This window comes from Camponotus vicinus, unplaced genomic scaffold (assembly GCF_025532165.1).
Source record: "Camponotus vicinus isolate PSW18456_S1 unplaced genomic scaffold, iyCamVici1.0 SCAF_11, whole genome shotgun sequence".
In the NCBI taxonomy this organism is placed as follows: domain Eukaryota; kingdom Metazoa; phylum Arthropoda; class Insecta; order Hymenoptera; family Formicidae; genus Camponotus; species Camponotus vicinus.
Genome location: NW_028141947.1, coordinates 3411248 through 3423866, shown reverse-complemented (window position 1 = coordinate 3423866; position 12619 = coordinate 3411248). Strand labels below are relative to the sequence as shown.

Genomic DNA, 12619 nt, shown 5'->3' with positions numbered 1-12619 from the left:
ATTCCATTTTACATCCTTACACCAAAATATCCTACAATTTGGGGGCTCAGCCGGGATGATAACGGATAATAACGGGATAATAACGGTGCATAACGGGATAATAACGAGTCAATGGAATATTTGAACATTTAATCGGGCATTTTCGAGAAGTTTCCGCGAGCAGTGTTGTGAGTTGTGCGAAAGAGAGAGAGACAAAGGACGAGAGATCTTCGAATAGTGTGCGAGAGAGTTTTCGAACAAGAATATTTGAGCATTCGATCGTCTTCAAGAAGGTTCCGCAGTGTGTCCGCGGGATATCGCGTTGTATTGTGTGGAAGAGAGAGATATAGAGGACGAGAAAGTGTTCGAGTAGTGTAGAGATGAGAGATCTGAATAAACTCACGGTAGCTGCCTTAAAAGAGTTGCTGTCAGCGCGTGGTTTGTCCAGTTTCGGCACGAAAACCGAATTAATCTCGCGCATAATGGAAGCTGATCCATCGGGAGCGTGGTTGGACGATAGACGAGAAGATGATGAAGATGTCGGGGATTCTTTACAAGGAGCTGGCACGTCAAATGCGCAGCTAACGATTAATCCACAGCAACGAGAGATCGATTTATATAGAAGAGAGAGAGAGTTGTTAGAGCGTGAGTTAGCATTGGCACGTCTTGAAATAGAAGCAATGCGACGAGGAGTATATACCGAGCCAGTTGCAGAAAACGAAAGTCGACAACAATCGACGTATAGCATTGCTGCCGCGAACAACAATGTTTTGGCCGGTCAGCCGCGAGCAAATATTACGGCAATAGCGGATTTGCTCAGTAATTTCAGCGGTCAATCTAGTGATTATGAGATTTGGGAAAAGCAAGTCAAGCTACTCAAAGCGACATATAAATTGGAAGACGATACTGCGAAAATACTTGTGGGCATGCGGCTTAAAGGAAAAGCACTCGAGTGGCTACATTCCAAACCGGAATACATTGCGATGACATTTGATCGTCTTCTGGACGAGCTGAGAGCTATGTTTCATCGTCGACAGAGCAAGATGGTAATTCGGAAAAAATTTGAAGAACGTATGTGGAAGAAAGACGAAACTTTCCACGAATATTTCCATGAGAAAATCATTATGGGCAACCGAGTACCGATCGACGACAGCGAGATACTTGAGTACGTGATTGAAGGCATTCCAGACGAGGCACTTCAAAACCAGGCGCGTATACAACGATTTACGACAACAGATGGATTGCTAGAAGCATTTGAGAAGGTAACTCTTCGAGACCGAGCAGGCACACCAGGATCATCGACATCGAACAAACGAAATGGTAATCAAAATAAAGGCGAGCGAAAAGAGACTGTTAACGGTGGAGGAAACAAAAAGCATTCGACTAAAGTGGTACGTTGTTTTAATTGCGGCGAGCGCGATCATGTAAGTGCAAGCTGTCCGACAAAAGAGCGAGGCGCTAAATGCTTTAAATGTGGCGAGCGTGGGCATATCGCGTCGAAATGCTCCGAGAAGACGAACGCGAATAAAGAAAGTTGCGCGGTGACGGGGGTTTCGCCTTGTAAATATTTTAAAAATGTTCTGCTTAACGGTTGCGAGATTGAGGCGGTGATAGATTCAGCAAGCGATGTTACCTTAATTCGCGCGGATGAACATGTTAAGCTTGGATCTCCTCGATTAAGTTTAGGCGAAATATATTTCGACGGCGTGGGTTCGAGCAATAATGTGACGTTAGGAGGGTTTCAAACAGAAATCATTGTAGACGGGCATTCATATCCGATTTGCGTACATGTAGTTTCAAATAATCTGCTCCGGTATAAGCTATTGATAGGAACGAGCTTTTTAAACATGACTAATGTTAATCTTAATGGCGTCGAAGAAGTAATTATTAGTCCGTTATCGGAAGCGACGTATGCAGACGCGGGATGCGAAGATAGCGTACCCGAGGTATTAAAGATTGACGTAGCTAACAACGAGGTGCATCGAGCGGATCTCATAGACGTTTCGCACGTTAAAAATTCCGATCAACGTTTAGCGATAGAAAATCTCGTAAGTAATTACAGGCCGAATAAGACGCGTGAGCCGGACATAACGATGAAACTTGTACTTAAAGATGAAGAACCCGTATATCAATCCGCGAGACGTTTATCCGCATCTGAAAAAGAGATAGTTAATACGCAGATTGATCAATGGATTACGGATGGAATTGTTCAGCCATCTACCTCTGACTATGCTAGTCCAGTGGTACTCGTTCGAAAAAAAGATGACTCTTATAGATTATGCGTTGACTATCGGATGGTGAATAAGAAAATTGTTAAAGATAGATATCCGTTGCCGTTGATCGAGGACCAGTTAGATTTATTGCAGGACGCTCGTGTCTTTAGTACACTCGACCTCAAAAATGGATTTTTCCATGTGCGGATGGACAAGTCGAGTCAAAAATATACTGCGTTTATTGTACCGGACGGTCATTACGAATTCTTGCGAGTTCCTTTCGGTCTTTGCAATTCGCCGGCAGTATTTCAGCGATTCGTTAACACGATATTTAGAGATCTTATACGAGAAAAAATAGTTTTAGCTTATATGGATGACTTAATTGTTCCGTCTGACGACATTGAGAGCGGCATAAAGAATCTTAAAAAAGTTTTAGCGACAGCTAGTGAAGCGGGTCTTATAATTAATTGGAAAAAATGTTGCTTCATGCAAACTACAGTCGAGTTTTTGGGCCACGTAATTAGTAACGGTTGCGTCCGTCCTTCAGATCGTAAAACAGAAGCGGTTCGGCGATTTCCGAATCTTACGAATGCCAAGCAGGTACAGAGTTTTCTTGGGTTAAGTGGGTACTTTCGTAAATTTATCCCTGGGTATTCTACTATTGCGCGACCCTTGACGAATCTGCTGCGAGCAAACACTAAATTTTATTTTGGAGAGGCTGAGAAAAATGCGTTCGTGCGGCTTAAAAATATAATGAGTGAAAAACCGGTGTTATATTTGTATCGAAGTGGAGCGGAGACGGAGTTGCACACGGATGCTTCTGCGCTAGGGTACGGTGCGATTTTACTGCAACGAAGTAGTGAAGATCAGAATTTTCACCCCGTTTATTACTCTAGCGGTAAAACTACTCCTGCGGAGTCGAAATATGCTAGTTACGAACTGGAATTATTATATAAAAATTTATTTCTTGTCGAATTTTCCATAGACTCTTGCCATGGTGGAAAGAATGGACACTCTGTCAAGGTTTAAAAACGTTGTCCTATTCTCTTAGCGATGAAGATTCTCCTTGGTGGGGAGTATATCGTCTGGAAAAAGAAAAATTTAAAACTAAATTTTTAAAATATCTGGCTTGCTCTGAGGATCCACATTTTATCAAAGACTATTTAAATCTAATAAAAAATGATAGTACAACATCGATTATGTTTTTAAAAGATTTTTCCGATAAAGATTATATTAATTATTGTCTTTTTACTATCGCGAAGCACGCGAGGAATCCTGTAGTACTCGACTTCATATTAGAAAAACTTGAGAATATAAGACCCAGGTAATACAGCTTTCTCCGTAAATATCTCATTCAATAGTTTATGTATATATCAATAAATTTATTATTTTATTGTTATAGACAAATCAGCAAATATGCAGCATTTACTGTTATTATTAATCATGTGTATTCTACGAAACAACTCGAAAAGGTAAAAATTGCATGTGCTTATATATGTGTAAAATAAATAATCATGATGCGACATAAATATATTATTTAATATTGTTGTTGAATATCAAAATAATCTGTTTTAGATAAACGATTTCTTAACAGATAAACTTATTAATGCAACAGATAAACTTATTAATGCAACTAAAGTTGAGTTAAATGAACATAAGAAGATATGGATTGCATATACGGAAGAGAGACATGTGAAAGTAAAGTTTATGAATAGCATTATACTAATATATATTCGCTTATTAATCGTTGATTTTTTGTTTTCATACAGAATATATTAATATCACAGTATCTCAAAGATGCGACAAGCAAAAATTAATGTCATCTAATTTCTTTTATAAAATAATCATATTTTTATTTCTAATTTACGAAAATATACTGTTTTCAAATTATTGAAATTTTTAGTGAATGAGAGAGTGAGAAAGAGCGAACGAGCAAGCGAAAGGCAAAAGAGAAAGAGAATTTTTTTACTTGGAAATTTTAGTAATCTTAATAAAAACCGATTTATATAAATTTTAAAAAGAGAATTTATAAGCTTTGAGATGTTTAAATACCTCTTAGTTAAATAAATTTAAATTTTTTCAATATATGATTGAGAGGATTATTGCGTAATGTGTGATTAGCATACTTCAATATTATATGATGAGTTCAATAATATATGATCTGTTTATTAAACTAAAAATTTAATAACGATTTATTATTATAATATAATGATATTTTCTCTGTGATAGCAATAGCTCTTATAGATTTCTAATTTTATTTATAAAATCTCTAATTCTAAATTCTGTAAACTTTTATTTGTCAAGAAGGTTACAAAATATTATTCATAAACATTCGTTGCAGACAAAAGAATTATTAAATAAAATAGTGCAACACTATGCACATAACATAATAGAACACATAGTACAATAGAATAATGATTTTATTCTCATTTCAGCAACTTTATCTCGATATTTCTTCGCCTACGCTTTTTTAAAGCGATCAGGAATGACTTATTTTAATAAAAATCTTGAATTGAGATTTATTTAGTTATTTAGTATCGCATCGAGAAAAAAATGTATTCCATGTACAACGATTTAATTTGAAAGAAAAATTAATTTTCTCTGAAACTGAGGCACTACCACATTCGCATCTGGCTCTTTCTTACTAGTTCGAAAAATTTAAATTTAAATTTCACATTTAGTACTTTATTAATTTCTTAAAATTCATGTCACTTTATTCGCTTGCTGACAAATTTTTTTATGAAGATGCAAAATCATTATATATTTGATTTAAAATATTTACAATCTTATAAATCGTTTTTAGGGTAACTAAAATTTTAATTTGGAGAAGTTATAATTTTCATAATCTATAATTATTACTTATTCCAATTAATTTAAGATTATTATTATAAATTAAATATTTGTGCTATTATATTTAAATAAAATGTTTAGTATATACAGGGTGTTACCTAGTAATCGCCTAATTCCTCGTGTGTAAGTAGAGTGAGTTAAACTGAGTAGGAAAATCTTCTGTTGTTTTGAAATTTTCGCAATAATTAATGAGATATTAATTTAAAAAAATCAACGACCATCATGTTTTGGAGAGCGCCCTGTCCACCCTGTCGTGCCCCTAGTATCAAGTTACAGTGGGACAGCTTTTCTCGCCACGTGCTCTTACTATCCGATTTATTTAAATTAATATCTCGAAATTGTACATAGTTGTTTACAAAATAGTATAAGACTTACTTTAATTCAGTTTAACGAGATCTACTTATGGTTTTTCTTTTGGCAGATGTTAGAACGGACATCCTGTATATATATATATATATATATATATATATATATATATATATATATATATATATACACATACGAGATATTATTTAATATAATATTTATTGATAATTGATTAGTTGCTATTCACCAATAATTAATGCCGATATAATTTGTTTTAGACAAGGGAATTTAGACAAGTGAATAGAATTAGCGAAAAGTATAAAAGTATGAAGCAATATGTTTTAAATATTCAAAGCAAGATACACGTCTTTTCGAAATCAAAAGTCAAAAGAATTACTTTCAAAATTTTGTAAGGTATCGAATATTCATTTAATAAAAGTAGTTTAATAAAAGTAACAATTATGACGCGAATACATTTATATATCTTTCTTATAAATAGCTTTTTATAAGGTTTATAGTTATCGATTTATTATTTATGCTTATGTGCGTTAATAATATATAATTCAATGCACGTGCACTTACAAAGATATTTTTTGGCCTGCGTTAACCGGTATTTCCATTTCTTTATTAACATGAAATAATACAAAGTGTTAATTATGTTTATAATTATAATTATAAATAATTGTAATTAAATTATATTATAGTATATGAATAATTCTAATTATATAAATGAGAAAGTATCTGCAATATTTGACATTATATTATTAATGTACCATCTAAAAATGTATTATCTAATTTAAACTTTATTCTGATTTATTTTTTAAGTTGTATTTGATTTGTTCGATATTTGTAACTTTATTTGTTAATATTTATTAATTTTATTATCTTGAATCAAATTCTTAATATATAATAATGCATATTAATGTTTAAATAACATCTAAAATTAAAAATTTATAAAACATATTACAATTCTTTAATATTTGTATATACATAATAACAATTTTATATGTATATAATAAATTGTTGTTATAAATTTAATATGTATTATTAATATTTTAAATATATATATTATTAATTGTTTTGTACTCATGATCTTTGTAAATTCTATATAATCTTTGATTTATAATAAACCACATGGTACAATTTTCTTATACATCTACATGTATATTCCTCTATTCTTCTTCTTATATATATTTAAAGAAATGTAATATATATATATATATATATATATATATATATATACACTCGCATGCATTTGTGCGAATATTTACACACTCACGCACGCGCGCATGCACGCACTGATGCACACAAATTAATTTGCGCCTACTATATAAGCAAATAGCGATATTTTAAATAAAAAACAAATTATATAATCATAAACCATTTTTTTCTATAATTTATGACAATATTTCGCAATAATTAATGTTTTATAATGATAGAAATTATCAAATTTAATTCACTTCATGTTATATAAAAATCACAGCTTTCTATTAGAGTGATATATGTATATTCGTGAACCGCTAGTAGTGCATATGGCTATATACTATCCGATTTCAATCCGAGTTCAATTTACGGATGTCCGTAAAAAACGGTGTTAATTATAAATTTATTTAATAAGTTTCTCTTTTCTGAAGCATCATAAAATATAAATAACCCACGACATTTAAATTATTTGTCATCAAGGAATATTATATGTTTATTTAGTTCTCTTCGGTCTAAGTTTAATACTACGTCATATATCGTATAGTAGTATCATTACATAGATCATTACATAGATAAGAGTAAAATGTTGGTTTTGTATGTATGACCATATCTTTTATTCGATTGAACAGCATGACATTATAATACAAGTAATTATCGTTGTCACATTTTCATCAAAGTAGGACCGCAAAAATCTATATAATCATAGATAAAATATATGTTCGAGCTATGATTTATATTCTCTCTATATTATAATATATAACTATAGCTGCAAAAAATTGGATTTTTTGTTTTGATAATTGCATTATATCGTGAAATATATATGTAGAGATATTCTAGTTAATAAATTTTCACGTAAATGTGCTATTTAAATAACTTTTGTAAAGTAGTCATTTTTACAATGAAATTTAAATGAAGAAAATGCAAATTATAAAATCATAATTGGAATTTCATTCATATTGGACAATTTTGAAAGGCATTATTCACGAGTATTTTTTATTATTATATTTTTTTATTATTCTTATTATATTTTATAATATTTATATTATATTTTCTCATCAATTTTATTATACACATATCCTGTGTACGAATTTAAAAATCCAAGAAACCCGAATAGAGTAGTGTGTCAAATGGAATCAGACATGATCAATACGTATACACAAGGAACAAAACTCATCGATATGTTAAAATTTATCTCGTGCCCACCTCTGCGCTAGCAGAAACCTTCGGTCCACCTACTAGACTTCCAAGGACGAATCCACGATCTTGTGAAAGCTGGTACGATTCTAGAAGAAATTATTTTCGACCCTTATCTCCCGCGGTACCGACGACACCCAATGAATGTCAATGAAAAAGAAGATTGTCCGCACGGCAGAGATCAATTAGGAAAATATTGGAATGTTATGTACTTGAATAATTAATAGCTGAATCAATACGTATTTTCTTTGCCTCGCTATAATATTTGTAAACTTCAGTTTCCTTATTTCACGGCGAAAAGAAAAAGAATTCATTTGTCTGCTAAAGGTAACGATGGAATAAAGATGCTCCAAACGCGCATGGTAAAAAAATGTAAAATAGAGAACGGAGGAAAGAACTCTTCTGTAAGAACACTCTCCATATTATCAAATTCGAGAGATAAGCTCTGAAGAATTTGATGATCGTATATAAAACATATTTAATAATTTTTTCAAGAGATCTTATATTGATGAATGAAAGATACTTTTTAAGCAAAATTATCTTATTAATTTCTTCCTATTTTAGAATTCTCTCTGTTCGAATATTGGAGTGAAGAGAAAAAATGCAGAGCAAATTAGTAAAATGTAATTGGTTCTAATAAGTGTCATTATTTAAGCATGAGCAATTGTGCTTAAAATACTATTGATATTTTATATACATAAATCAGCAAAAAAGCATTTCTTCATATAAAGAGCTATACCCTGTGGGTATACACGCGTCGCAAATGTTTGCTCGCGGAAATATATGTGCGATTCATAGGCTGCGGAGACATGAAAGTGAAAGTCCGGTATTACTCTCTCCATGTTCTACAAAAATTGATCCAATCTTTGTTTCATTAGACGATATGGCATCTATATCGTCGCATACCTTTGCATCATCTCACCTCCTTCTTCATTGAAGCCCACCTATGCGGCGGATCACGCTATCATATGAATAACCTGCATTCAGCACAGATAACGTGACATATTCCTGCAGCTAGGTAACTAGGTCAAGTTCATCCCGGAAACGAGATAATATAGTAAACACACGGAAGTCTTATTTTATCACGGTCACAATCGCGCTAAAAAGTTATATAATATTTCTGCTAAATTTATTGATGAGTTAATGATACTTATTGCTTTTAATCAGAATTTTTTATTGGTATAATTTTATTAATAATTCTGGTAAATATATTCACCTTTATACATGCTTCCCACCACTAATGATTTTGATCTTGACATATGTTCTCAAGGTCATGTCCCTGAGTAATATGCAAAATAAAATGCGTTTTAATTTCTTAGGGTTAATTATACTGGGTAGGATTTTAATTGTCCTGCAATGATACTCTATGCGTTTTTATTATAAGAATACTTCATGCATGATTACAGATTTTTTTATCGCTCTGCAAATCTGAGATATTTAAATTGTACTATTAATTATGCAAATGAGAGAAAGTCATATTTTAATACGTAGATTAATATATTTTATTGATATTATAAAAACAAGCTGAATTCTGAATCATTAATATAGTAACTCAATAACTATAAAATTATATTTTAATATGTTAATTATGCATAAAAAGGGCCCACCTTCGCACAAATGTGTTATTGATGTATGTTGTGAAGATGTTATCCCTGATTAACATTCTGAAGGTTTTAGCCTGCGGTCGTTCTTTATTCAAAAGTTATTAACAAATAAATGTGAGAAATATTGACATAAAGATTCTACTTTATATGTTTACCGATTTGTTTTATTTTTAAATATGTTATAGGGGAGATTTTCCCGAGTAATTTCGTATATATATATATATATAAGGGTCGAACTCAAATAGTTTTGGAGATATAGGCTGAAAAAGGATAAAAATATTAAATACAAAAATAAGGCAAACCTTCGGAAAACCTATCTATATGAAATAATGTAAGAATACCCAATTTATACGTATCAAGCGACGCGGTAGCGTCGTGACGCCAAGTACATAAAAACAGGATCCGAGCATTGAGAGTCACTGCTCTCGATCGACGCGGCGCTACCAAGTACCTTTTCCGGAATTTCACGTCATGTAAACTTTCGATTAAGATATTTCAGAAACAAAGACCGTAATCAAAAATATAACGACACTTTTATTATGTAATGTGAATATAAGCTTTCGATTGCGACCAGTTTGAATAAAATCGGTGCAGTCAATCCAGAAATGATGATCGTATATCAAAATTGTGACATTTTACGTTTTCCCGGACTTTCAGTCTCACGTACGTATACTCGCACGCACACAAGCAAAGCGAGTTTGTCCCTCAAGCGACGTTCACATCGTGCGTATACGGTTATACGGTATGTAAAAGGCTTTAAACAAGAGACAAGTTATATGTTGTGTGAAATTATTAATGTATTGTGCGGAATAGTGTAACAAGGAAGAGAAGTGACACATTAAGCAGTCAGGTTATTAAACACAGATTAATAATAAATAAATAAAAATGATAAAAATAAAAATAATAATAATAAATAAATATAAATAAATTGCAATTAATTGCAAATTACATATTTTTTCTTAAAAACAACTATGTTTTTTCTTCACCAATTGATTTCTCTCATTGTTTTGTATATAAAAGTATTAAGGTAAGATAATCGAAAAATGAATATTTTACTAGATATTTTATGGTTTATGTAAAATTAAGAAATTATTTCAAGCCTCATAACTCGAAAAGTACTCAATGAAGAAATACTTTATTATAGTGTTTTGGAAAGCTCTCGAGATAAGCTATAAGAATACATAATAAAAAATAGGGGGTTTCATTTAAAAAATTAAAGGTAACTCATTTTTGCTTATTACTTAATAATTATTGCGAATTTTGCAAAATGGTAGAGGACTTTCCTTCTTTGTTTGACTCAATCTATCATCACTTTTCGTTTGGTCCCTCACGAATCGGACACCCTGTATATATAATTATCATTATACATGTAGGAAATATTTCTGCGTAACTATATTTGTCTACGCAGGCAAATGTAATAAATGTCTATGTAACTATAATTATGGTTGCGCAGTCAAATGTGTGAATTCCTACATACACACACACACACACATATGTGTGTATATATATATATATATATATATATAATTATATACTATAGAGTTATAGATAATATGCAAATATTTTCCCCCAAAAAATAATTTGCAGAAAAGGTATAAAATTTTACAAAAAGGTGTGAAATCTCTCTAAAAAAAACCTTACGAGGTAAAAAAATACGCCAAGTACATAAAAAATATTCTATCTTGTATGCATCTTTAATAAAAAAATTCCTTAAAAATAATTTTTTACAGTAATTTTCCCTCAAAAAATCATTTTCCTAAAAAACAAAACCTCAACAAATAATTTTCATAAATAAATATTAAAAAATAAAATATCAAAACTAAATATGAAATCAATAATTACTATTAGCCAAGTACTTAAGAGCAATTTGTAAATTTGATATAATATTTGCCATGAAATATCAATTTTATACAGTAGAAATATTATACATAAATTCTCCCTAAAAAATTAAAACGCATTTTATATTTATTCAGAGAAAATTGATATTTAAAATATTTAATGAGAATTAGGATTCTTTTAATTCTTAAAACACTTTTTATATAATGTATATAATTTTAAAAAAAGTTTTACGCAAGTTTTAAATCGCACAGTCTTTAAATCGAAGTAAGTTATGAAAACTTGGCGTGCCCGGATCGTAATCAAATACAGATTAAATATTTAATTACATAATGTCTATTTTACATTTTATTGGAGATATATTTGTTTATAATGTAAACAATCCGGGCACGCCAAATTTTTCTAAGTTGTTTTGGTCTTAATTTTTTTAGTTCCGAATTTACTTGGCAAAGCTTATGATTAATTTCAAAATTAAATATTTCCTAATAATAAAAAAATAAAAATGTGTAAATTATAATACGACTCGGGTCAAATTTTTGTAATTTTATGTAATTTCTTAAATCCTTTAGTTCCAGGTCTATTTAATAAAACTTATGATCTTAAAACAAGTCGATTAGTTTTACTCTTTTAAATTTAAAATTGGCGATTAATGCAATCGATGTTATTGCAGTACCCATACAGCACCGAATATTGCAGCAATATTATTAATATTGTTGTAACATTGCAGCAACATTGCAGTATTGCCGCAATATTACTGCAATGTTCTGTGCTGTATGGGGTAAGTATTAAATAGCTTTATGAGTTTGTAATCTGCAATATAAAACCCGCAATATATTAATGCTATTTCATATATTGTACAAATATTTTTTTGGATCACACATAATAATGTATTTTTATATATCATACAAAGTATGGAATTTATTTTGAAAATCATTTTCATTTTGTCCAAAATCTATAATACATAAATGCAAGATTGAATTTGTGACAAATATTTTAAATTATCAATTGCTTCAATGTACTTGGCTAATTAATTATTGATTTCATATTTAGTTTTGATTTTTTTTTTAGGAAAATTATATATATTTTTTGAGGGATTTTTACCTCCTGAACACGAATATGAAACTTAAAAATAGCGGTCGAACTCGCAAGTAGAAGAAAAATGCAAAAAAAGGTAAACTAAAGGTAAATAAAAAAAGGTAAACAATTTAAATTTATATAGAATTTAATACAATTTAATACAATTAAAAAATATTACAAATGTATGTGTACACACACACACACACACACGCACACGCGCGGGGGGTGCAAGGGGGGCCTTCGGCCCCCCCTCCCGCAACCACCCCGCCAGTAGGGGATGCATTGCGAAGAGTTCAATCACAATGGATATATGCTGTAAATTGTAAAGCGAGGTCCACCTTGCCTACCGGCGGGGTG

The 12619-nt window shown here is 31.0% G+C and overlaps 1 protein-coding gene across 1 annotated transcript; it reads left to right on the top strand.

Annotated features, from left to right (window-relative positions):
- The first annotated feature begins 359 nt into the window (after nucleotides 1-359).
- LOC145961766 (uncharacterized) lies at nucleotides 360-3221 on the top strand. Its single transcript, XM_083082229.1, has one exon. It carries the CDS (start codon nucleotides 360-362, stop codon nucleotides 3219-3221), a length of 2862 nt encoding a protein of 953 aa, XP_082938355.1.
- Nucleotides 3222-12619: the final 9398 nt, after the last annotated feature.